At 45.9% G+C, this 26761-nt stretch overlaps 1 protein-coding gene across 1 annotated transcript in view; it reads left to right on the forward strand.

The window, feature by feature from the left end:
- LOC311195773 (vascular endothelial growth factor receptor kdr-like) overlaps nt 1–26761 on the forward strand; it is a gene marked incomplete at both ends in the record, with an annotated part of 127719 nt that overhangs the window by 73968 nt on the left and 26990 nt on the right. The window contains 8 exons of the mRNA XM_084269198.1: nt 1814–1919; nt 10841–10949; nt 18094–18387; nt 20414–20560; nt 22178–22303; nt 22413–22519; nt 23845–23980; nt 24943–25047. Of these exons, the coding sequence (XP_084125324.1) occupies nt 1814–1919; nt 10841–10949; nt 18094–18387; nt 20414–20560; nt 22178–22303; nt 22413–22519; nt 23845–23980; nt 24943–25047 (1130 nt within the window). The remainder of the gene's footprint in view (nt 1–1813; nt 1920–10840; nt 10950–18093; nt 18388–20413; nt 20561–22177; nt 22304–22412; nt 22520–23844; nt 23981–24942; nt 25048–26761) is intronic.

Raw genomic sequence — 26761 nt, forward strand, 5'->3', positions numbered from 1 at the left:
ACTGACATTGGGCAACTGAGTCCAAGGTTGGGTCTAAAACGGGACCTTGTGTCCCTCCACAAGGAAAATGGCCTGTTACCCCCTTTAGTGAACTGCATGGCTCCTGCCAGAATAAACCAGAGGAGATTTGTAGGCTTGGGTAGGGCTGTTAGCATCACAGGTCAGCAGAAGGCACACAAGCTGCTGATTTGGAGGCATTCAACAAGAGCAGGATGGAGATAAGGTATACATTCTATGGCCACAGAGACGACCTGAAACCTTTTCCAGACCTTTCTGTCTGGGGAGAGAGAGTACCAAATTAAGCCAGATTCCTGACCTGGTGGCAAAAGACCTCGTATAACCCTTGTTCCAGCTCCCCAACTCTCAGATCTTATCAATTTAAATACAATTGCAGAGTGGTGTCTACCTCTTCTGGCCTCTGGGGCAGTCTTATCTTCTTCCAGCAGAAGCTGTAGGAGGATTCCTGTGGGAAATGACACAGACCCCATTTCCTCCTGTTGTCTCACTTCCTCTCTCTCTCTCTTTCTCTCCCCCCTCCTCACCGGTGCATTTTGAATCCCAAAACACTATCATTGTTCCTTAGAGCCATGATGTGATTTGCTTCCTTTTGAGTTTTTCTCCTTCATCCTCAAGACAGAACTGTGCCTTGCAGGAAATCACTCAAGATGTCTTCTAATTAGGCTCTTTGGAGAGCTAGAAGCCCTCCCTTGACCCAGGGTGTAACCCACGTGTCTTGTGCAGATCTGGCAAAAGCACAGCTGATTTATGGGTTTGTTTCCTGCCACGTTGGCCCTGGGTCATCACATGTAGAAGTCCATTTTCATTTTACCTCCTACAATCCTTTTCAGCTCCAGTGGGCTCTGAGGCCGCTGGGACCAGTCATGGGAAGTGCAGTGGCTCTGCTAAGGCAGAGAGGCTGTAATGACCCTTTCCCGTGGTGGATTGTGATGACCTGTGCAATTGGAGCCAGCTGAGGAAGTGAAGGTCACGGAGTCACAGTCTGCAGCACCTAGCCACACTGCACTGGAGCTCAAGGGTTTCTTGAGCTGCAGAGCTGGCAGCACTCTCAGCCACTCCAAAGCCTTTGCACTCCTAAGCCTGAGAAAGGTTTATTCCAGAGCTTTATTCCAAGGTTTGTAGTTAAAGAAGGTAGAAAAGCCTTTTGCCTTGGATGGTGCAGACATACCTTTCCGCACAGTGTGCTACATGAGCTGGTCTTTGCTGATAATTAAGAAATGAAGATGAATAACTGACAGAGATACAGCTATTTCTGGGGAATATGCAATATTAAAGGTGCCTTCTGCTATCGTCATCCCAGTATTTATCCGTTCTACTCCCTCAGCCTGCAGTTTATGCTGGGAAGCTGAGCAGAGACACAGACACACTCAGCACCATTCCTGTCTCTGGAGTTTTGAATGACAGGCGCTTTGAATTTTGACATGAGCTGCACATGCTAGAAGAACGCTTCAAAAGCTGCGTTGCATTGGAAGTGTAACTCGTATTAGCCACATAAAACTCACATCATTTAATTACTTGTCCAGTATTTTCTGTTTTCAATCTTAAGAAAGTTTGGGGGAGCATTTCTTGCTGGTCATACTCTGATCTTTGCCTTTGTCAAGGTACTTTGTAAATTAAATTGAATGTTGCAATGAAGAAAAACAGTAGTTGCACCAAGAGGTAACAGTCTTCAGCAGCAGTTTTAAGACCTACAACTACTGCCTAAGAACTATATTCTCTCTCTTTAATAATGCCTCCCTGGTTGTCTGAAGCGAGTTGGGTTCTTCAACATCACTTTTGCTATTTCTACCTCTAGATGCAACCCTGAAGGGGAAAAGATTGTGGTTCAGGAGAACACGTTTATAGGCAACAGGATCAGAAGCATTGAAAACATAACCATGAAGCATGGAGACAAAAAGAAGGTATGTGCCCATATCTGAGCAGTGATGTCATGGAATAGCGGTGGGCTTTGTGGAGCTCACACACGCTCCCTCCCAGCAGTTCCCAAGCGCTGTGGGTTGTTAGCATGCTTTAAATTCCACAGCCCTGGGATCACTTTCAGATCTCTGCTGTTTATAAATGCTGGGTTTCTGGCAATGATGTCACTTACCCTGTTTAAAACCCTCCAAAGACTTTTGGGTCAAGAACCTCTCTGTCTCTCTCAGACTTGAGAAAGTGTGAGGCTGGCTCAGTGTAAGAGGGGCCCTGTGAAGCGTGCACAGCTGATAAGGATTCTGAGTTCTTTAAACCACTTAGGAAGTACCGTGTACTGCCCAACCCCACCTGCTCCCCAGCAGCAGGAGTTACACAGCCATGTAAGCTGAGAGGTCTGCGGTGGCCAGAGATAGCTGTGCAACTGTGACAGTACCTGCCTGTTTCGGATGGAGCTGATAACCCTGTCACTGAGCCAATGAAGGTGGGAAGAGCTCCTTCCTTCTACACCTCCCCGCTGGCTTCCCCTTCCGAACAGCACCGGGAGCGTGCTTCCTGCACAGACCCCAGCCAGGAGGTATCTGCTCACTGCCTCCCGGGTACGTGGGGTGATACTGAGTGACATCACTTACACTAGCATCTGTGCTAGTCCTTGAGCAACTGCTGCAGCTGTTCTGCTGTAGATCCACAGCCTCCCAGCAATGCCTTGGAGATGCTGAGGTCTGGCTTGAACAGTGGTTGTACCCCCATTGGACTTACAGTGGTTTGTGGCTTTAGGAGCGGGTTTGCAGCTACTGTTTTCAAGGGGGATGCTCCAGGTGGTTTAGGGTCTGATCCTGCAAGGTGCTGAACACTGCAGCTCATATCCTGGCCTACCTTTAAGTATATGATAATTCTCGGGCTATTCTCATGCTTAAAGTTAAGCACAAAGCTAAAGTGCTCTTCTGGACTGGGTCCAGACTAAATCAGCATCTGGCAGGATCAGTGCCGTAGCCATCTGCTCTTTCTCATGGAGACTTTCCAGGTCTAAACATAATCTAAACCAGAGCGCTGAAACATGGAGGTTGGGCTGGGATGGGGAAAATTAAGTGTTCACATTTCATTTCTGAGTTTTCCCCTCACTGGAAGATATTTATAAATTGGATTTATTTAAATGGCACGGTGCCCCGTAAGCTCTGTTTGTATGTATTTGTCTAAGAAGTGTAGCTCTTATAAAAGCAACTATCTGCAAGGTGCTAATGACTCGTAAAGGATGGAGGTTGGTGACATGTACCTAAAATGTTTCTTCCTTTTCTAAGACCTCCTGCTTGCTGCATTGCCTGACAAGAGTTTTAGGGCTCTCATGGCTGTTGCTTCTCTCCACCTATACACTCTGTCTGAACAGATGATCTGGTGTCCAAGGGTTCAGTTTGTGCCTGACAATTAGTCCCCATATAAAAGTGAAAGGTTTTGCATTTGCTGACTAAAATCTCCCTGTTGGTTACTGGATTGTCCCACATGCTGGGACAGTGGGACACCTCTGACCAGAAAATGAGAAACATTTGTCTTTGATTTATGCACACATACACCAGTCCCATCTTTTCTTTTACCAGCTTTGCCGAGGCAAATCCACAACTGGGTGGGAATTTAGTCTGTTAGCAGACTCAAGTTGGGATCTGGCTGCAGTCTCTGGGTGAGGCGTTTCTGGAGTGCCACAGAGCTCCTGGGTCCAGTGGGGCACCCCAAACACACCCCCAGTCTCACACCTTGAGTACCACCAACAGTCCTGAGGCCACTCCTCGCTCTGCCCTGCACAGCCATCTCTGCTTTTTCTATGGACTCTGGGCATCCTGAACTCCTAATTTGTTTAGATGGGTTCAAAAGCTCAGCCTACTTCAGTGTTCACATAGTTCATTATTAAAGTTTCATAAAAGTATTTCTTTACAAGTTACGTCATTTAAAAATTTATAGTATAACCATTATTTTCATCTTCTCCTGACCCCCTGGTTGAAAACACATTCTGAGGTGTTTTCTAATAATTTTTATGTCCTGATTAAGATTTATTCAAATTAATAACTGTAAGTTTTACAAATCTCACGTTTCAGCATTCTGTCTCCCTGCTTACACTGGCAGACAATTCCTCTCCTTCCCCCTTTCTGAAGTCCAAGGCTATCTGTGTTAAGTGGAGTCTTTAGATAATAGAAAATAATTCCAAAAAAAGGCACTGATGAAAACTCATAGCCTTCAGACTATGAGTCTGAAGTTTATCAGTCTGTATTCCCACCAGAAATGGAATAGACAGGAAACAGCCCAATCCATTCCCACCATTTCTAGCAAGTAATTCATCTGCATTGACTCGCCAGATGAAATAACAAAGATGCTGGAGTCTGCCTGAGCGTGGTTTTTATTGCCTGTGTTATGAAGCTGGGATTAGCTGAGATTGGTTATTTTTCCTGTGTGATTTGAGCCTGTCCAATGATAGCTGGAGTCTCGGAGCAGAAGGTGGAATTTACCTAGTCTTTAATGTTTCTCAGCATCCCTGGTACCCTCCAAGAGCTGCAGCAATCTGTGCTGGTTCAGCAACAGATGAAAAAATGTGGGTTTAGAGCTGCTAAGAATATGGGAACAAACTTCCAAAAATTACCAGACCCAGAATCTCACTCAAAAGTGAGCTTGCAGGGCAGCAAGCAAGGACTCTGCCAGCAGACCAGACTGATGCTTGATGGGATCTCAAGATCTTTAAACATCTATTGAAAGCAGTGGGATGTACAATTGAGGTCTCTTGTCATCTTTGTCATAATCATAGACTCGTAGAATCACCTGGGTTGGAAGATCATGTCCTTCAGCACTTCATCCAGATGCATTTTAAATATCTCTGGATGGTGACTCCACCACCTCCCTGGGCAGCCCATTCCAATGCTTGACAACCCTTTCAGTAAAGAAATTCTTCCTGATATCCAACCTAAATCTCCCCTGGGGCAATTTTAAGCCATTCCATCTCGTCCTATCACTTGTCATCCAAGAGATCAACCCCAACATCTCTACAACTGCCTTGCAGGTAATTTTTAGAGTGATAAGGTCTCCCCTCAGCCTCCTTTTCTCAAGACTACAAAGCCCCAACTCCCTCAAGACACTCCTCATAGGACTTGTGCATAGGACCCTTCACCAGCTTTGTCGCCCTCCTCTGGACGTGCTCCAGCATCTCAACATGTTATTATTCCACAGATAGAGAAGTGAATTTCATCCCCTCCTGTCTTCTGAAGGCTGAGCCTTGCTCCTAAAGAAAAGCATGTGATTGTTGTTAACGTTAGGATGTACTTCCCTGAAGTTTTGGTTGAGGCAATTGCATCGTGGTAGTTTAATTTTCCCATTGGTTTTGAAGCAATATTGAACTTCTCACTTTGTTACTTAAACTGCTGCGTAGCTGCCTCTGCAGACTGCTTTTAACACCAGCTGAAACACCCACAAGGGCATGAATTGACCAAATTTGCTCTTCAGGTTGCCAGGAGCTCGGTTGCTATTTTATTTTCTTCTCTGTTAGCAAACTGAACATACCAGTCTCAGAGAACAGGAGGGAGCAGAAAAGAACAGCAAGACCTGCACCTCATTCAGGCCTCATTGGGGGTTTCTTTCCATCTAAACTCTCCCACCCATAAGACAGTGGCCTGGCCACATGGATGTTTCTGCAGTGAAACTCATACATCTCTTTTGCTGGTGAAATTCATAACCACTCAAGAAAACTGACCCCAAAATGACAAGTTTAAACCTGCTGCAGGACCAAAAAGACTCTGTTAGAGTAGTGGGATCATTTGGTGTGAAGCATGAGAGCAAATCAGTAGGACTGTTTCAAATGAGACCCCACAAGCCTTGTCATGTCAGTCTCTGGCAGGGGAAGGTGAACAGTCACATTGATGGGTTTTGGAACAAAACATCCACCCTGGGAGACAAGTCAAGATGTTTCAGGCACTACCCAAGCACAGGAGCACACAGGCTACACTACACTGTCCTTGGCAGGTCTTCTTGAGAGAGCCTGGCTAGTAGTGGGGACATGAGAAATGGCCCCCTTGTTTGCCCTGCCCTCTTAAATCCATTACCTGCAATCGCTGGATGCCAGGAAGAAGTAAGGGAGTGCTAAGTGCTCATGACAAGACACCACGTACTCACCAGCCCTAGGGCAGAACGTGGTCAGTCCGTCCGTCATGCACACCAGAGGCACCTCAAACCTCCCCTGGCTTCCTGCCCTGCCCAGCACCTCTCTTTATGAGATAGTACTGCCACCAGCTCTGCCACATACTGCAAGGAAGGCAGTGATTGTTCTTGATTTACAGAGAGAGAAATGCCCACTGCCAGAGATGAGAGCAAGCTCTAAAAGCTCTCACTCAACTCAGTCTGCTCTGATCACTTGTCCTCAGTCCATCCTTTAGCATGTTTTGAATGAATGAAAGAAGATCATGGACCAGAATTGTCAGGCTGTAAGAGCAAGTGCTCTTCTGTGCCATTCAAGTAGATGGATTGGGAGCTAGCTGAATATTTTCTTTGCACGGTCTCTGGTGAAGTTCCTATAATTTGATCTCCCTCTTGCCACCTCCACCCCAGCTCTGCCAGCGTTGAACAGCAGAGAAGTTTCCCACCCACTTTTTCTGCTCCTCAGCCTCACCCACATACAGCTAACGAAGTGAAAGAGAGAAGAATTGTTAACTAAAGCCGCTGGAGGGAGGGATTAGACAAAGGAAAGAGAAAGCGAGGAATAACAAGATACATTAATTGCTGGCTCCAGCTTACATAAAGGTCTTGCTGTTCCATCCTTATTACAAGATGTCTTAAAACACTCATGGTATACGACTGTGGAATGTTATTTGGCTGCTTTTAAAATAGCTTGGGTTTATCAGCTCAGGAACATAACATGACAGTGCAAGACATATGGACTTTATTGAACTATTCCATTCTGAGTTTTCCCAGCAGCGATGTCTATTTACTTGTCACAGTTGTACTTCAGAGATCAGTCATTTTATTTCTTTTCTTATTGAGCTTTAAACTTTGTTTATTCTTTTATAGTAATTATTTATTAGCTAATAATCCCTTCTTTGGGCTCACAGTATTGGGTGGCCTTTAGGTTAAGCAATAGGGAATGGAGCCCTTTGCTTCCAAATTCGACACAGGCAATTGAAACGGGTCTGAAGGGTGTTTGGTATGCAGCGAACTCAGAGGATCTCAGCCCAGCTCCCACTAGGAAGAAGTCTAGACATTCCATGCCAATAATTTGTTATCAATTACTGTGTGTTCCAGCACAGTCTGCACAGAAGCTAAGGACCAAACAGCCACACAGCTTGTGCTGGATTACATTGGCGAGGGTTAACGTGGCACTTGGTGTGACCTGCTCCTGGCTAGTACATCAAGTGGAAGGTGTATCAACCAGTGCAGATTTACAGGCTGTAAAGAGTTCCCCAGACACAGTGTTTCAGGGCAATCTCAGATTTCACATCAGCATCGTTACTTAAGCTTAGCAGACAGTCCCGTGCTCTGTGTGGGAGCAGTTTTCTGAGAGGAAGGTGTGAGAAGCACCTTTGGTGTGAGCCCTGCTTCGAGGAAGGGCTCAGGCAGGAGACCACTGCCATCCCCTTGCAGCTCAGCTCTTTCTGTGATTTCATGAGTCTAGATGTGGAAAATGCCAACATGTCTCAAACTTTTCTATCCTGGCTCTGATTCCAGGAATGGAAAATACTTTGCCAGGTGCCTGGACTAAGCACACAAAGCAGATTACCCACTCAGAATTTTTTCCACTCTATACAAAAGGTCCCCAAATGCTGGGACTGTGCCACTCCACCAAGAGAGAAGTCTGCCAACAGTTTGCACTGTTAATAATTGGAAAAGTTTCCTATGTTTGGTTGCTCGAGTTCAAACTATTTTCTCATTCAAGAGCTTTTTGCTGACCTTCCTTGAAATGGCTGCACTGACAGGATAGGGATGGAATTTAGAAGAACAGTGTCCTTACACCTACCTGCTACTCAGGCCAAGTACAGACAAATTTCAAAAGTTTCTGATTTTCAAGTTTGTTCAACTCAGGTTGCCTACAGAAAGAGGTGATGAAGAACTGCCAAAACATCAGCCTGGTGAATGCTATAGGTGTGACATTGGGGTTAACAGGGGTTACTTTTCAACAGGATCCCCCCGATTGACTTTAATGGGATATCCTTCATCTACAGATACTTCCAAAAGCAGATACCACTGCTGGCTTCCTAAATGTTGATTTCAGTTTCCCTTCAGTAAAAGACAAAACTAAATGGTCTTATAGAAGGAAGGAGGATTTGGATGCCCTTTGGTATAGCATATATGTGTCCCAACACATCACTCTGTTGAGAACTGAACCAGGACTAGGTTAGTTTGCCAACTGAGAACTTTATGGAAGATGCTGGAAAGATAACTGGACTCCCAATCTCAGGGATTTACGCAGGAGCACACAGCTAGAGTGAAAAGCTGATGCGTAATGATTTCAGGGGATTCATCTTATTAGAAGAAAATGACTCAAAATCCTTCATTTCTGGCTCTAAAATCACATATATCTCTCTGCTGAATGCTGCTGGTTTGAAAGTCCCATTTTGGAGGACTCTGGAAGGTGCTATCTCTAGGACAAGACACTGAAGTGCATTATCTCATCTGCTCAGCTCTGTGCCAAGCTGGTTTCCACATGCATAGTGGTGATTTTGAGGATACAAACAAGAAAATTACTTTCTCTCTTTCCTCAGTACATTTTTCTCCGAAGAATTTGTGCACAGATTGTTTCCCACCATCATTTTAACATCTTTTTCACCTTCACATCTAGGTGCAATTGAGATCAGCTAGGATGAGGTCTCAGTATAGCTCTTTGCTCTTTCTTTTTCCCACTACCACATCAGACTCATCTTGAGTTCTGCAGTTAGAGATGTGTGTATTTACCTCTGGGCCCCCAAATGCAGCTGGAGGCATAGCATCAGGTTCTAGAGGAGTCACAGCATCACCCCTAACGCTCTGGACATATTCCAAACTGAGTAATTACATTTCCCTTTACGATTTCAACTGGCTCTACAGTATTATCCTTGACTTCCCATCTAAAGCTGTCACTTAGCAAGACTAATAGCTGTTAAATAGCTGTCCCAATTTATCCCCTTCTGTCCTCAGCATGTACGTTTATATTGGCTTCTTCTAGTCCCAAATATACAATTCAAAGATCTGGTAATCACGAGGAGAAAGATCTTGGTCCCAACTCAGCACTAATTCAAAAGGCAGTGCCCACTGCCCAAAGTCAGGAGCAGAGCTCTGGACACATGCTCGTTAATAACCGGTGGCATTAGGCCCTCTGCTACAGGGATGGAAAAAGGAGGAGGCACAGATGGCTCCTCTGGGTGATTTTATATCCAAGTTAGAGCTGTTTTCCCATCATAAATAAATCAGAACTGCACAGCTCTTTTTTTGGTGAACACCAGAGGGAGCTGGACCTACCGATCTCCTGTTTTCACCCCTGAGTTTGTCCCTATTCTGCATTAATGAAAAGTAGGTACTTTTCCACTCAGCCATTATTCTGCTGAAAATGTTCCCCATGAGGATGTAAAATGCACATGGGATCAAACCCTCTGAAACTCATTTCCCCACAGGATTTAAAGTGCCAAAGCTCAGAAAATCTTAAATATCTCTCTGAAAATACATTCCACACAGCTATAGACACTCACAGCGCAGCCTTATGAGGGGGAAAGGGATGTCTTGCATGAGTTTAGTTTAGGATATTAAAAAGAAAGTCCAGAGATGCTTTTGTGCACTTCAAAGTGCTCTCTGGAGATAAGGACAAAGGGCCAGAGGGTGTTATAAATTTTGATTCTCAAAGTCCTTTAGAGAGGATGGCAAAGAAAGTGATATTTGTTCCAAATGTGAGGGCTCAGAGTTCCTCAGGTGAATGGCTGCAGGGGGAGCAAAGTAATCTTGCAGGAACATCTCTGTCTTGGTGGGCTGGACCCTGCTTTCTTTCTGGCAGCCCAAAGGAAGTGGTAGAAAGAATTAAAGCCGTGACCTGTGAGTGAGCTTGTGATGCTGCATCAGGACAGGGACACTGCCATGTAGATGGCTCCTCATTAAGAAGGCCCTGTACAGACCCAGGGGCTTAGGACATTTAATGAACACAAGTTCTTAACAGTGTGTTTGAGTCCAGCCCCACGAGTAACCAAACCATTTATGCTGTCAGTGTGGTGAAGCTCAGGACAGCTGCTCCTTTCTTCTCCTTCACCATCCTTTCTTTCTGCATTTTATAACATGTCTGAGCACAGGCAGCTTCTCCAGAGCTCCCCTGCTGACCTCACAAGTCCTGGTAAAACTCTGAGGAAGGGTTGTGGAACCAAGGGGCTTCCCAGCACAATTCATAAGAGTGAGCTGGGGCTCAAAGGGGCCACATCCCTCCCTTTGGGGTTACAGGAAAGCAAAGCAAAATCCTGCAATCTTCTTTATACCACATCCACATGAACAACCTGCTTCCCATGAAAACACGGGTGTCCTGTTACCCACAGAATCTGTAACTGAAAAGCAGAAAGGAAAACAGGCAGATGGCAGGGCTTAATTTCCAGTCTGAATCTTCCAGGTCCTTCTCTTTGCTTTTTGCTGACATTGCCACACAAATGCAGTGGCAGCATGTCAAAAAGGAACCCTGTTTTTCACAGGGAAAACAGGAAGAAAAAAAGGGAAATATTCAGGAATGAGAAAGGCAGAGGAATAATTGGGCTGAAGTGATGTGAGAGGAGAGACCAAAAAACATCATGGAAGCACCTGTCTGCCTGAGCTTTGCTCATTACTGCGAACTCCTTAGTTCACTGTTTTTCCACCACAAAACACAGACTTACCCACTACTCTCAAGCCTTCCTAGAGAGCCTACATGACACTCAAAGCCTTTACTTTTTCTCTCTTTGCTGGGCAGATTGTGAGCACACTAACGACAGCAAACAGCAGCGCATCAGGCATCTATTACTGTGTGGCTTCAAACAAGATCGGCGAAGAAGAGAGGAGCATCGAGTTCTACGTCTCAGGTAAACACCACAAGAGACTCTACACAAGAACTAGATAATGATGATCTGAGTTACTGTCGAGTTTTATATGGTTGGGGAGAGTTTGGGAATCCCTGGGAATCCCTTCTCCTGGAATCCCTGCTGTGTTTTCAGCACTCCCAGATGGGCAGTCCCAGGCTCCTCACCACATGCAGGGCAGGGGTGGTGCATGGTTTGACATGTCCAGCACCAGACCTGTGCCCCTTTTTGCCTTTTGCAAACTGCAGATGCAGCCCCTGAATCTGGGTGCCTGGGTCTTAAGGCAACGCCCAGAACATTTGAGCACTGTCCTCATGAAACTGCCAGCAAAACCCTCGTCCTTTGTAGTCTTCCAAAGGCCTGCTGTGTCTCCCTGACTCAGGAGAATGGTTGGTCTCCAATTAAGTCAGCAGACATGGTAAAGGTGAGCAAGGCTGATATTCAGACCTAATCCAGGGCTGGTATCACCGGGAGCTGTCATGACATTGGATCTCTGCCTGGGCAATTAGCCTCTCCAGTGCCCTTTAAGGGAGGAGATGGATGTGCAATGTCTCCAAAGAACACAAATCCAAACAAATATCTGCTTAACCTTTCAACACAGAAATTCTTGAGTAGTGAGATAAAGACTTTTGGGAGTGATGGGCTTTTCAAAAGGAGAGTCGTCCTGGGACAGCCTTGTTCAGGTGCTCAGCCAGAACAGACATCATTATTTCTGAGCACGAGTTCTGGATGAGTGGGTGTTGGATGGTGGAATTCGTATCAAAATAACAATTTTTAGAACAATGAGCAAAGAAGTGTCCTGAAAGGTAAATGTCTGATTCTCCCTACTGTGTATCTTCCCCATGAAGCAGGTTCCAAGGGTGAAGCTGCTCGCGGCAGCGCTCTGCGCTCCTCTGCCCCTCCTGTGTCCTGTCTTGTTTGACTCCAGTGCCCTGCAGGAGTCCAGCACGGTTCAAGCCAGACTAACCAGAAAGGGCTCACTAAACATCATTACTGCTCTTATTACTCAGAAGCACCAATATGAAAAGGGTCATCCAGTGATAATGAAGCTGGTGCCATATGGGGGAAAGATTTCACCTCCATTTACAGCCTCTCTGTACTCTCCCAGTGTCTCTTATGGACATGGAGGAGGCTTTAAGCTCCCAAAAGATATTTTCCAGAACCCTAACTCTCACTTCCTTGGGAAAAAGCCCTTCAAGGTACAATGTTGGGAGGTATGGTTGAGATGTCCTCAAGATGTCCAAGGCAGGCTGAACACCAGCTATTAATTTTACACTTGGCCACTTCTAAGTGTTGAGTCTTTCCACAGGTTTGTCCCTGCTCTGAGTTCTTCTGGCTGTTATGTCTGGATGTGTTACTCAAAGCCATGTGTTCCCAAGCTATCCACAGCACTTTGTGATACTTGGTGACTAAAACCACTGCTGCTGTAACTACATAAGCAACTAGCATAAGGTCAGATTCAAAGGGCTGGATCAATCCACACGCCTCTCACAACAATGTTTTATTTTAATCATAAAATTATGTAGGGGTTCCCTTCCTCCCCCACTCTGAGCTAATATTTCAGCTTTTCATCTGAAGATCAATCCAGCAATGTTTAATAATACAATTTTAATTATGAAGGAAATGAATCACTGAATTAAATTACTGGCAGGGTTTATGGTGGAAATGTTTTCACTGAGAGAGACCAGGAGGTGACTAGGGCTTGGCAAGACAGAGCTGTTCCTGCCTGTGACCGTGAGGCTGTGCCATCCCAGGCAAGAGGCAGATGCTGAGCGAGCATGACTGACTTTTGCAGGTGCTGTGTTTAAAAATAGTGGTGTTTATGGATTAGAAAGAAATGAAATCTTTCTAAATTTGGCCATCCTGATCCTAAAGTAGGTCACGTTGCAGAGGTAAAACAGCAGTGGAGTCACCTGCTGCTGGGTTTCTTTGGAGGATGGTCCTCCACTGAGTAATGCACATTACTCCAACGAGCGGCCAGGCTGCTCTAAGAGCTGTTGCTGAAGGTCTGCCCCACAGGTGGGCAACTAAAGTACTGTCTTCTCCTGGGTGCACTTGGAGGAGGCGAAGCAACTCCCACGTTACTCACACCAGGAGCTGCCCCTCAGCTCGGTGTTGGAGGGACATTCAGTTTGTGAGGCACCAACCAAGGGATGTCCAAAAGCATCAAGGCTCTAAGCAGGCCACTTTACAATTGCCAGGCTGATTAATTTTATGAGATTGAGAGAGGCTGAATTCGAGTCTGAGAGCACCCAGGCAACGTGTGTGCCTTCGAGACAACATCTACCAAATGTTGACGGCGCTTCAAGTGCTCTGTTCTCTGCAAAACAGCTGCTAGTTGTGGGACACCACAATTAATTCAGCAGTTTGTTGATTTTTAAAACCTGATCTCCCATTATCTCCTACTGACAAACAAGCTTCTGGGTCCTGAGCTGCTTTCAGACATTTTCACTGAATTGAGTTGAATTAACTTCTCCCCGGTACGAAATCTGAAGACGATGCAAAGGCTAAACTCTCCTCTTCCCTCAGAAGCCTGTTCCAGTAGGGCAGGGCTGAAATGTTTTGCAGGACATGGCAGTGCATTACAGGGTAACTCCATGAGGTGTTGTCTGGGCCAACCTGCTTTCTGGGCACCAGCATGCTGCCATCACCACCATGGAGACTTCAGAAAAATGTATTTATCCCCATGGAATAATGTCAAACAGCCATTTTGTTCTTCCACTGCAGAGCCCCCCACACACACTCCCATGGACATCAGAAATAGCACTGGTATCTATTTTTATATCATTTCTTTGCCAGCAGATTTCATTTCAGTGAAGGGTCAACAGGGTTTGGAGATCACACTGAAACCAAACCATATAAGGGGTCCAACGTGATGAGAAATCTTATCATTCAGTGACAGCTCCTTCTGCAGAAGTCCTGACTGTCAGTGTCCCACCAAAGCTCTCCTGAAGCTGCTCCTGGCAGCAGAACCTCCACAGCAATGCAGGAGCAGGGTTACCCAGCACGCCTCAGCCTATCTCTTACCCCAGTTTTGTGCAAACCCCTTTTACTGCTTCTTGCAGCAGCAAAACCCATCTCCTGCCTATTTTGCCTACCACGGCGTGGGCAGAGGCAATGTGGGCGAGCCATCAGACTCCAGAACTGCCTCATGTCATTGCCTACTACCAGTTACACACCAAAGGACACACAAGGCAGCCTGCAACCTTCCCCAGGCAGTACAGAGCTGACCTGATAGCTCCCAGAAGCATTCTCTGCCATGAACGAGTATTATTTCCCTTCTAATCTCTGCTCTGCACCTTGGGAAGGGCAACTACATAGTACTGTAGGTGCACAGTAAATCACATTCTGGGCTTTGTGTGATCACACTACACACAACGAAATGGGATCCCACCCCTAGGAAACCTCTGAATGTTCTTGGAATAAAATAAATTATGATAAGAATAACAAGTAATACCAAACGCCCTTTTTCAAGGGCTATCTGATTGCAAGAACCACTCAGAAAAACGAAGTTAAAGCTTTCTACCAGAAAGAAAATATTCTATTTCCAACAGGAGATAAAGATCTGGTATCAGACACCAAAACAATGCACGGCCTGGGGCACTCTGCAACCTCTTGCCACTCTTGATTTGCTGATTCCTGACGCGTTCAGAGGATTTCTGAAAAGCTCTGTGCTGGTTCAGATGGTAGGGCTCACCCTCACTTTTTCTCACTCTCCCTGCATGCAGATGCCTGCTGGTAACACGCCCCCCCCCCTTCCTCCACCCTCCCGTCCCCCTCCCTGACAGGCACAGGGCTGGAATTCAGGAAAGAGCAGAAGTTTTGAATTACACAGATTATTGTGCAAAGCACAGGAAATTAAACCCAATTAATTCCTTGTAAATACAAATGGAGCCAGACTTTCTTTTGATTTAGGCTGACTTTCTACCTTCCCCCAATGGCTTATTTCCCTTTTCTGCCATGGAATCCCGCGCAGTCCAGAGTGAAATTTGCAGCTACTACACTGTAACACAATATGAAAGACAAATGTTTGGTGACTGCTGATAAAAGAGAAAAGGCCCCACGGTGCATTCTTTTAGCCAGCTTATTAGGAGTCTTATAAAACACTGTATTTGCTCAGAGCGAGGAAGTTACTCGCTGCTCAGGTCCAAGACTGTGAAAGTAAAGCAGTCTAAAAGATGAACTGACTTATAATGTGCTCTCAAAGCTGCAGTTACTCCCCAGATAATCCAGGTAGGAGGAGAGAGAGGAGAGCAAGAGAGGCTTCTCCTCCCCGCCCCCCGCCTCTTTTTCCTTCCACTGTAATGAAAATCAATGAATATTCTATTGGAGCTGAAAGAGCTTCTTGAAAGGCTAACAAGATGGAAGAGAATAGCACAGGTTCCAGCTAAAAATATTCAAAATGCTAAATAAAAAATGTCAGTAGAAGAAACGATAAGAAAAACAAGCCCTCTGCTCCTAGAATGATAAGTTGGTAGAAAAAAAAACCCTGCACTGGGGAAGTCTAGCAGCAAGGAGAAACTATCCAGCGTCAGTCACAACTCAGGGCTTTGCAAAGGGACACAGCAAATTACTTGGGAATTTGCACCAAAATGTCTGAGACCTCAAGGGGCTCCAGCCTGTGCTGCCACTGCAGAGCAGCAGCAGCCCTGCCCCAGGAGATGCAGCGGTTGGGCTTTGTCCCACCGCTGCTCTGGGAGACTCACCCTGCAAAGCAAACGGGGCTGCGAGCTGTAGGGAGAAATTCTCCTGGAGAAAAAGGCTCCTGAGGGGCAGGAGCAAGGGGAGATGAGGCTGCCAGCACAACTGCTTCAGGCCAAGGTTTAGCTTGCCCTGCGGACTCGCAGGGTTTCGCTGGGTTTTACCAAACTCCTACCTCATAGCTTTACCTGGGACACCTTTCACTGGGACCCAGCACCTAGGATCAGGATAATCCGTGGTGGAGTGGGATCTCAGGATCTCTCCCAGGCAGTTAAGCTTAGCTAAAACCAAATCTATCCAAAGATCCATCTACTTAGTACCCTAACTCTTGCTGATGCAAACAGCAAATACTTAGAAGAGAACCTAAAGATAAGCAAGGTAAGAGGGCACTTTTTTCCCCCTGTCATGGTTTAACAGATTCAGAAGAGATGCTGAGATGCTGCTCATGCACATGCCAGTGTTTGCTCTGGCCCTTAATTCTTCTTGGTTACAGAAGTTCTGCTGGCCTCAGACTTTTCCCCCTTTTTGATAAGCATCATCTTGACATGTTGGAACCACAGGACATCAGATGTGAAGAATGGATGTATTATACAAGGCAGTACAAGTGCACGGCTAGCACTAGGCAGACTGACTGAGGAGAATGACTGAGCCTAACAAAACACTGCATAAAGGACACTGAAATTCCATGAAAAGCAAAATAACAATTTCCACAGCTGTGGCCTGGGGGTGGTGTGTGTGTGTTTGTGTCTTCTCTTTTTGGATCTTTTATAAAACATTTCTGGTGCCAGTCTTTAAAAACCACAAAGCAAAGTTTATTCCTTCTATTCCAGATGACCTGTGAAGAAGACAGACTTTTAATCATGTCCAAAAAGCTCCTTCAGGGCTATCTATTTTATACAATATATGGTTTATTATAAGGCAGGTTGGCTATTTCAACAGCCTTGCTATTTACACTCAACTACAGCTTCGGCAGAGCTTTTTGGAAGAGTCTGCAGTGTGAGTGCCTGGCCAAATTCCAGCTCCCATGTGGAAGCGGTCAGATTCCAAGAGCAATCCATACTTGCTCCCCTTCTGTCCTTCTCCAGGTACCATCCACTTCATCCTAACTTGAGAAAGCATCTTACTAACAGTTTGGTACAGAAACAACATTGTATCAGATTGACTGCAAACACTGCTCATGTTGAGAAGGTAATCCAGAGCAGGTCCTCCCAAAATGCCCCATCCCATGTGGCAAAAATTATAAGGGGCTCCCTGTAACTCTCCATTGCTGGAAAACCCTGAGCTAACAGACAGCAGAGTAATGCCAGGTCGCTGTGGTTACCGATGCCACTTCATCCAAGTCTGCTGGGTGGATAGATCACTGAATTAACAGAATAAAAAGGACAAGAAATATCTTTCTGACACAATCTAATTGTCGGTCTCTGGCGGCACATGCAGTAATAGGGATGTGTCTGTAGGTCAGACTCTGGCACTCATCTCTGAAACATTTCTTCTTGTTTTCAAATAGACTCATTTCACCACTCCAGGAAAAAATAATTAGTCTTTTTCTGGAATGAAAAGTTACTAAAAATATAACCAGAAACAGCTTAGTCTTTTGTGGATAGACTGGACTCATGCCTCAAAGTATGTCTCTGCTAAATACAAAGGCCTTAAAGGACTTATACATCATTAGATCAGTTAATCCATTTGGTGATCAAGTAAATATCCACCAAGGCACGTGATGAAAATAAATATTGACATAGTTGAAATAAGAGGATTGGGAAGATTGGGAAGAAAGAAAGTGTAACTCTGAGGAAAAGGAATAGGTTTTCCTAGTCTTTTAGGCAATTATACTTTGAGGAACTGCCCACAGATGGAAAGAGAAGAGCTCCCAAACGTATTTGTCTACTGGATAGAAATCTCCCTTGATTAAACTCTTAGTCACATAATCACAGAATCATTAAGGTTGGAAAGACCTCTAAGATCATCCGGTCCAACTGCCCCCCTACCACCTCTATTACTCACTAACCCATGTCTCTAAGTACCTCATCCAACCTCTCCTTGAACACCCTGAGGGATGGTGACTCCACCACCTCCATGGGCAGCCCGTTCCAGTGCCCAACCACTCTTTCTGAGAAGAAATTTCTCCTCATTTCTAACCTGAACCTCCCCTGGCACAACTTGCAGCCATTCCTCTTGTCTCACTACTCAGCCATGCATTCATTACCTGAAGACGTAATGGTTAGAATACTGAGGGCCACAGGTCAGCACTGGGACACAAGAGGTTCAGTCATGTACCTAATCCACAAGCAGCAGGGCCTGTCTGCACATGCAAATGTGGGTCTCATTAAAAGCAGCTCATTCCATTGCAGCTGGTCTTTGAAACTTGACCATCGAGTTGCAACCAGGCAGCAGCAGATCTTCTCAGTTGTGACTGAATTGCAAACATCTTTTCTCTTCCTCCCAGATGTGCCGTTTGGGTTGCAAACACAGCCACAAGTCAGCACCATTGTGGGGAACGATGTCCGTCTGACCTGCCGGGCCTCCAGGTACATCTACAGTCACCTGGCCTGGTACTACCCCTCCGCAGAGCCGGCGCTCGGTGGCTCCGTGATCCAGAAAACTGACAACTATTCCATCTCACTGACACTGCTCATCACTAACGTCACCAAGGAACAGAGTGGCCTCTACAAGTGCAGAGCCCAGAACCAGCACAACAGCACCGACACGCTGGAACAGCACACACAGCTCCTCGTCAGAGGTAGGTCCTGCCTGTGGGGACATGCTGTGCATCTGCTGCTCCCTTCAAGCCTTTCAAAGCAGAAGGTGCCCAGGGTTTCTCAGGGACTCTCCTAACACAGACTGTGCTCTGGCTTGGTTTGTTTTTTTGTGTTACTGCGTGCAGGTTGACACCTCACCACACATGTTACTCACCCAGCTGCATTTTCTCTTCCCACCTCTGTGCTGGGTGCACATACAGTGTTGACAGAGGAGAAAAGGCATCACTCACCCTGTTACTAACTCATTTGGGACTGTCACCCCAGATCTGTATGGCTTTGGTAGGAGACTCCACCCACTCACAGCTGCCAGGATGATACAGATACTGAAATAGATTTGGACCCAGCAGATGTCATCACAAATGTCACTGGTCAAGTGTATAATCAAGTGACATGTACTGGTTATTCTGGGTAAGTGGGATGCACTTTGTGGTAACAACAGTACTTTCTTACTTATACCCAGCCTCCCAAGTCTTTTATGTTCATATGTGTAACACCACAGAGCCTGAAGCCCTGGTTTTGCAGGGAGGGATACTTCTCCTGGTGGAAACCCACTAAAAATCAGTGAAGTTTCTTGCGCTTCATAGTGGAGAAAGTGAGTGATCGGCTCTCAGCCCTCTTAGAAGTGAATGTGCTGCTGGACCAGGTGAATTTATCAGCTGCTTTCCAGTGGTGATGAAGAGCCCAAAGCATGGACACGGAGTAGGACAGACGTGCCCAGCAGCGAGCCAGGGCACAGAAGCCAGAGACCTTCAGAAGCCAAATCAGACAGGGATTTTCAAATTGATGTCTCCACTTCCATTACTGGCTAATGAGAGGCTGGAGGGATGGCCATGCTGCCCTAAGCACATGTCACTTGGGGACAAACCAAGCTGTGCTGTGCTGGCTCCATCCTTGTTAAGGGAGCGAGCACATTTCCCCTGCAGTCTCCTACACCACGCAGACAGCACCACTCCCTGCGTCCCATCCCGCTCCACGCAGCACACACACACAAGGAGGAGATGCTCGCCCACGCCACAGCTGTGGCTAGCAGGGCTTTGCTACCTGAGTGGGAGGGGATTTATTTTAAGAAGTGACACGAGCACCTGCCTCTTCCTGAAAGGCGGAGGAAGGGAAAGAATCTCACCCTGGTATTACACGGTGCTGGCGGTTTGGCTTGTCCCCACAGCTGGCACTGAAGCCACCTGTCAGCATCATCTGAGATGGAGACACTGGGCTTTCTGGCACTCAGTATTCAGGCAGTTCACTTTTCTCTCCCCTGGCAGATAGTTTTATTCGTTTAGTCAAATTTCCACCTACACAGACACCTACACGTGATGGCTATGGGAAAAACACAGCTAAACTGGGAACGCATCCATGGGAGAACTAGAATGGTGATCACATTCTGAGAATTACTGGGGTCTGCTGTTTGTCTGGCACATGTCAGAGAGGCAGCTCTGGAGAACATGTGTGAAATGCCCCCACAAAGAGCCCTCCTTCCCTATACAACTAAGGTCTGTTAGATGTACTGACACCCATCAGTGACTGTCCGTGTTGGGGGCGGGGGGGAATTGTCTTTTTTATGCTGCATTTGTGACTTAATTCATTGCTTTCCTAAACGAAAGATGAAGTGGAGGTCAACATGCTTTGCAGTGAGTAAACAGCTGCACTCGTGATGGAGGACAGAAAACCCTTAGAACTGTTTCCTCTTTGCCACCTCCTTTCTTTTCTTGCCTTCCCTCTCCATTTGCTCTACCCACTCACTGTCCTCTGTTCCCTTCAGAGGGTGAGAAACTCAAGGAGGTTCGAGCTGAAGCCAAATCTAAGCTTAGTCAGCTTGAAAATAAACCAAACGAACTTACCCACTCCTTTCAGAATCTTGTGGGCAATCAGAGCTAGCACTCACCACCCAAATCTCTGCCACCCCCAGCTCAGAGGGGCCGTGCAGGTGGCAAAAGGCGAGAAGACGGTGGAGCTGGGCGAGGTGCCTTCTGGAATCTGACTATGTGCCGTTTCCCTTTGTGACCGCAGCAAAGGCAGCGCCGTATGTGATACAGAACCTCACGGATCTGGAGGTTAACATCAGCGGCAAGATCATCCTGGAGTGCAAAGTCAGTGGAACCCCAGAACCGCAGATTACGTGGCAGAAGAACGGCTACCCCATTTCCGCAGCATCAGGTGGGTGTTCTTGCTTCCTGGGCATGCTGTGATACTGTACAGACGCTTGTTGCTTTGTCCCAAACACAGGACCTCCAGCTAGCTCCCTGGCATTGCAAGCCTGGCCATGTCAGGAGGGGAACACACACGCTCATCTGAGTCTATCAGACCACTGCAGTAGTTGCCAACTTGGGCTTTGAGGTCCAAGCTGTGACCCAATTGCAACCTAATGCCTGATAATCCAGCTTGCCTCCTGCATGTTGCAATGTTTGTGTCCACAGGGTCAGATGGATAGTTTGCATACATTAGCATAACATTAGTGAATCAAGGAGTGATTTGCTGCTGTTTGGTCGGTTTGTTATGAAACTGAGATGGAGCATAGCTGTCTGTTGGGTCGGTCTGGGAGCCTGAACCCTCAGGTGTCCTCCGGGCCTGATGGAAATATGCTGCAGCAAATGATGGGCAGTGACCAGGCAGTGATGTGGGCACATGGTGTTTCTCCATCTCCCTCAGCATGGGCACGAGGGTGTGCTCTCACCCTGGTGGGCACACAGCAGGACAGGGCAATGCCTCCGTGGGCAGGGAGCATCAGTTTCTTTAGCTGAGCCTGGAGTTCCTTCTCTGTTCTCTGTCCTGAGATCTCCTATAAATCACAGAGAAGCCCATGTCAGTAGCTGTTCTTGGGACTTCAATTTTGCATCTTGGACTAGGCAGGAAATCTGGGATCATCCATAATTCAGATCAGACTGTTCTCAGACAAACTCTTTCTATCTACTGAAATTTTATGAATAATTCTAGAGGGACAAGCATGTAACTCATCCAACCAATGGAAACATAAATAAAATATTTGGAAAAAACACCTCAGGGTAAACATTTCAGCACAGCACATGCAAAGTTATGTGCAGTACTCTTGTTAACAACAACAGGGTTCACAGGCAGAACACCCAGAAACTTCTCTTTTGGATTCAGAGTTTCTTTAACTCTGCCCCAAACATATCCTCAGTGAAACAGGGGAGCTTCCACTTCCGTGCCACACATCAGGAAAAATTAAATATGGAAAATTAATCAGGAAAATCAAGTGTAGAAAAGCCTCACACAGGTCACACCTAGGCAACCTCCCTCCTCCCACCCCACATCGAGCCCCCGGCTGCCTGAGAATCCACAATTGCTTCATGCAGTGATTTTTTCCAGGGATGTGCATAACCTGATTTCCATGTTCCACATGTTAGAACTCACAGTTACTTCCCACAGCCTCCAAGACATCGGCTTTCTCCAATTATTTCACCGAGTTTCACCCTTTTCCTTTTCTGATATCTTACTGCTATCAGAAAACCGAGCTACCCATCACTTCACTAACTTCCATAGACACTTTCTTAGGCTCTCTCTGTTCATAATAAGTGAAAAGCCACATTTGCTGTTGGTTAAATGATCCCCAAGCAATTCACATGGGTATCAAGGAGAACACAAAAGTCAGGGAAAGGTTGTTGCCAGCCTGCAATGAGAAGCATAGTGTTAAAATGCCTCCTATCAGCAGTGAGTACCAGCCCTGCCTGGGTAGGAGACAGTTCTCTGTCTCCTAAAAGCACTTGTAAGCAGGTAGGTTATTGGGATAATATTAACTGAAATCCCTTAAAACAGGAATTTCCATGGAAAACAATACCCTGGTGATTGAGCGAGTGAAAAAGGATGACGAAGGGCTCTATGAATGCAAAGCATCCAATGACATGGGCCAAGACAGCACATCAGCCTTCATTAAAATACAAGGTGAGCTCCAAGCTCTGGTGAAACACATTTTGTGTTGGACCAAGGGGAGCCATTGTTCACTCATGGACTTTGGCCACACTTTAAATTTGGTTCTGTGTTTAACCTACAGGTTCTGAGGAAAAATCCAACATCGAAGTCATCATTTTAGTCTGCACTGGTTTAGCTGCTACCCTCTTCTGGCTTCTTCTGACCCTGTTCATTCGGAAACTGAGAAAAGTAAGAGAGCTTCCATACTGCACACAAGGTCTGGGATTGGGACCAGGTCATGAGTTGAGGGACAAATATAGATGGTAAAGTAACTCTGCAAAACGCTGCTAGAAAATCTCAGTCCAAGATTTCTGCTGACAGTGCTTTCACAGAATCATAGAATCACAGACTGGTCTGGGTTGGAAGGGACCCCAAGAATCATAGAGCACCAACCCCCCTGCCACAGGCAGGGCCACCAACCTCCAGGCCTGGTGCTTTTACTCCTCAGTTTGCCTGCACTTCGGTCTACCCGCTTCCACGGTACCACAGTATTGGGCTCTTTCCTCTTTTTGAATCAAACTAGCTTGCAGGATTAGGAAACTGAAAAAAATCATAAATCCCCTAAAATGAGGGCTTGATTTCAGCACTTGTCCAACAAGATTTCTCTGAAACATAGATATTAAAGGAGGCCCTGTTTTAAGACAGATCCTAGGGTGTTCCTAGCTCTAGTAATGAGCTCAAACCATGCTGATTATTTAATCTCCAAGCCTAGCAGTTCTTTCATCTCCCTTTTGTGACTCAAAAAAGTAGAGTTTCCATAAAATTCCAAGGAATTTATGTCTACATTTCCTAAAACAAAGAGTAAACAGAACAGCAACAACAGCCCTGTGCTCTGAAGCTCAATGAGCTACAGTTCTAGTGCTGATCCCTAATACCTGAGTAGAATTTCCTCTTCTATTGCAAATGCAGTGATTAAATTAATGTGTTTCTCCTTGACCTCAGTTTAACCAAGTTGTGGACAACAGTGAAATCTCCTATCACATTTTATACCCTTGGGAGCCACCAAATCACAGTTTCTCACTGAGCAGCATTAGAAGTTGCGTTTTTCACTGGCTTTCCATTTTTAATTGTAATAAACAATTGTCATGAAGGGAATTATCTGTGGAGAATGAACCTGCAAAGCAAACCACTATGGAAATGCCAAAAGTGCCCCAGAGTGTATCAGGAAGTGCAACTTGTGGAGCTCCCACAGAAAAGCACTGATTTCCTTTAATAGATCCAGGTAGAGGACAGGGATAGTCTTTGTGTCCTCAGGGTGCTCACCAGCATTCATCAGTGACTCTTTCCAACACCCACCAGTGGCAGGCATGCATAAACACTTCTTTCCCAGAGATTTAAAAAAAATAAGAGAAGCAGGAAGCTGAAGTGATGCACTCATGGTTCAGAATACATTTCAGAGCTAAGTCAGGAACTCAGGGAACCCCTCAGCTAGCACTCAGTCTTGTAGACAACAGCTCTCCCATTAGAGTTGCAAGCTAAAAACTCTGAATAATTTCTCCACACCCTGTTTTCAGCCCGATGCCACAGATATTAAAACAGGATACCTGTCAATTATAATGGATCCAGAGGAAATGCCTCTTGACGAGCAGTGTGACCGTCTTCCCTATGACAGCAGTAAATGGGAGTTCCCAAGAGACAGACTGCGGCTGGGTGAGTGGTTTGGGTATTACTGCTGTACAGAATGATGATTTCTAACGCTCCTCACTTTCAGAGTATAACCCAAGAAGCTGCCAATCACTTGGTGCTAGTGTACTACCATGGCATTGAGTTACAGGATTTGGGATCATCCTTAACTGGGGGTGAAAAAAAGGGATTTCATAAGAAAAACAAAGATGCTGGCTCTCTCAAAATAGCTCCCACCTCATTTTCTCTCTTGGAGAAATGAAGCCAAACTCTTGACAGGGAAGAAAGTGACCTCCAGGTTACTGTCCCTGCTAAAAGTATGGTTTTGCACACACAGAGGTAAAGGGAAAGAGAAGACATTCTGAAAGGTGACAGTCTTTCAATTCATTTTAATTTGAGAAACTTATCAGTTCATCCAATAATCAATTCCTCATTGGTCCTTTGAACTTGGCTTTGAGTTGTGAAGTGCTATCATGAAAAAATGAACCAAATTTCACCCAACAGCACAGCTCACTGTAAAAAGCAGGTTGTGTTTGTATAGAGAAGCTGTCACATCGGTGTACAGTGATGAGTGTAGGGAATATCTATTTATTTGTGTGTGCTCTTGGGTCCTTTAGCTGGAAAACATGGAAGAAGAAGGAAGACAGGCTTTCCTGGGCATCAGGAGAACTAGATGTAATGTTTTTACCCTTAAGGCACACACACATGCATTCAGCCTTGCCTTCGGCTGAGCGCCAGTTTATTTATTCTACTCTGTTCTATCACACACTGTATTGCATTAGAGTCATATGGATATAAATCGTGCTGTCTATATCCATATACTGCAAATATGTGATACAGGCTTCTATTGACTATCAGGCTACGTCTGTATTGTGCCTGGGCACTGGAGTCCCATATGTCTCGCACAGCTGAGAATGCATGTTCCCCTCTTATCTGATGCAGACTGTCGTAAGTCCCCTTTGGCTCACTCTCGACTCTTGCTTCTCTAGGTAAAACACTGGGTCATGGTGCTTTTGGGAAGGTGGTGGAGGCGTCTGCTTTTGGCATTGATAAATCTTCAACCTGCAAAACAGTTGCCGTAAAAATGCTTAAAGGTACATATCCCTCTGAGACCCTCACCAGACTCCACAGGGAACCTGTCCGCAATGAGGCTGCCAGTTCTCAGCTCCAAACCAGTCCCAAGTTCATTGTGTTCAGAAGGGAGTGGGTTTGTCATATGGGAGCAATTAGTCATCATACAGTGGATGTTAACGTGTAGGAAATGACAAGCGGGCTCCATGCTGTGCTGCTGATTAAGTCTTGTATTCCTAGAGGAGGGACACAGCAGCTTCCAGGTCTGTGGGGTTGGGAGGGGAACAGATTACAGAATGTAATTACATTAGATAGTCTGAAATTGGATCTAAGCCTTCGATCACAGCCCTTCCAGATGTAGAACAGTTCAAGGGGTTGAAAAAAAAGCAATGCCAAGGGAGTGAATTAGAGACAACTTGCTTGCAATTACTGAAATTAAGGAAAGCTTTTACCAGCCAGCGGAGGGGAAGGGGGAACTCGGAGGCTATTCCTTCATATTACATTTACATACAAAGCCTTTGCAGACAGCTAATGAATAAATGCATCAGCCACTACATCAGCTACTTGGGTTGGAGGTTTTGAACTGCTCACTGAAGATTTTTTGAAAGGTACAATCCATGCTGGCTGGATGGCTTTCCACAGCTGCTCTGTGCTGCTGCCGCATGACAGTATTAACCCCTGTGATGCCGTGAGTCGGGCACTTCTATCATGGTATTGGGCTTCTCTTGCTGGCTGCCTCTCCTGATGCTCTGCTACTTCCCATCTCTCCAAAATTTCAAAAACATTTTATCACCTGTCTGGGCCTCCTCTGAATCACCTCCCTTCTCTGCATTAGTCAGTCAATCATCTTCTCTCCTCTGCTGGTTCTTCTGTGCCATGCCCATCACTCAATCCCTGAAATATCCCAAAGGGTCCTGATCCAGACACACTCCCTTCTCCAGTCAAAACTTATCACCCTGGATAGCTCTGGGTTTTCATGCACTTCCACGCTGCACTGCCCAGCTGATCCTCATGGCAACTCCACTCTGCCTGCACATATTCAACACACTGTGTGACAGTTTCTCCATCATTTTACACCTCCCTCCCCCAGCGAGGCAGCAGTCTCCTGCTCTAACCTGTCCCTGCCCAGCTAACATGCCCATAATTCATCACTTTCCTGAAAAATGCAGGTTTTCTAGTGTGAGTCAGGGTAACAAAAAAAAAAAAAAAAGGGCTCTGGAGATGTCTGCCTTTCTGTAATTCCAGCAGTACCTGTTGTTTCCATGAAATAGGCTGGTATCCGTCCTGGGTTGAAGGTGAAAACTTACTGCACAAGACCATCTGCAACACTTTTGTGGCTGTTCTTTTTAGAGTTTGCCAGGCATGGGTTGCAGCTCATGCCAGTGTAAATCAGGAGTAAAGCCACACATGTACACACCCATCTACATGCACTGCAACTGAAGCAAGCTTGGGCTCGCTCCTCCTTTAGCACACAATTCCATGAAAGATTTCCTTGTGGAGGATTCTACAAGCAGATAGGTCACATTTGTCACACCAAATGACCTGCTATGCAATTGTTTTTCATACTTCAAACTTGCATGATGCCAAGGCAAAAGCACAGCTCCTTTTGCTAAAATACAGCATGGAAGTTTTGAAAAGAAGGCCGAGGAAACAAGCCAGCATCTGCACAGCATTTGGCAGCCAGGGAGCGTGACCATATGGTATAGCTGGCTAGCCAGTGCTCCATTGGGTGTCAGG

This window comes from Gallinula chloropus (genome assembly GCF_964237585.1).
Source record: "Gallinula chloropus genome assembly, chromosome: 11".
Lineage (NCBI taxonomy): Eukaryota > Metazoa > Chordata > Aves > Gruiformes > Rallidae > Gallinula > Gallinula chloropus.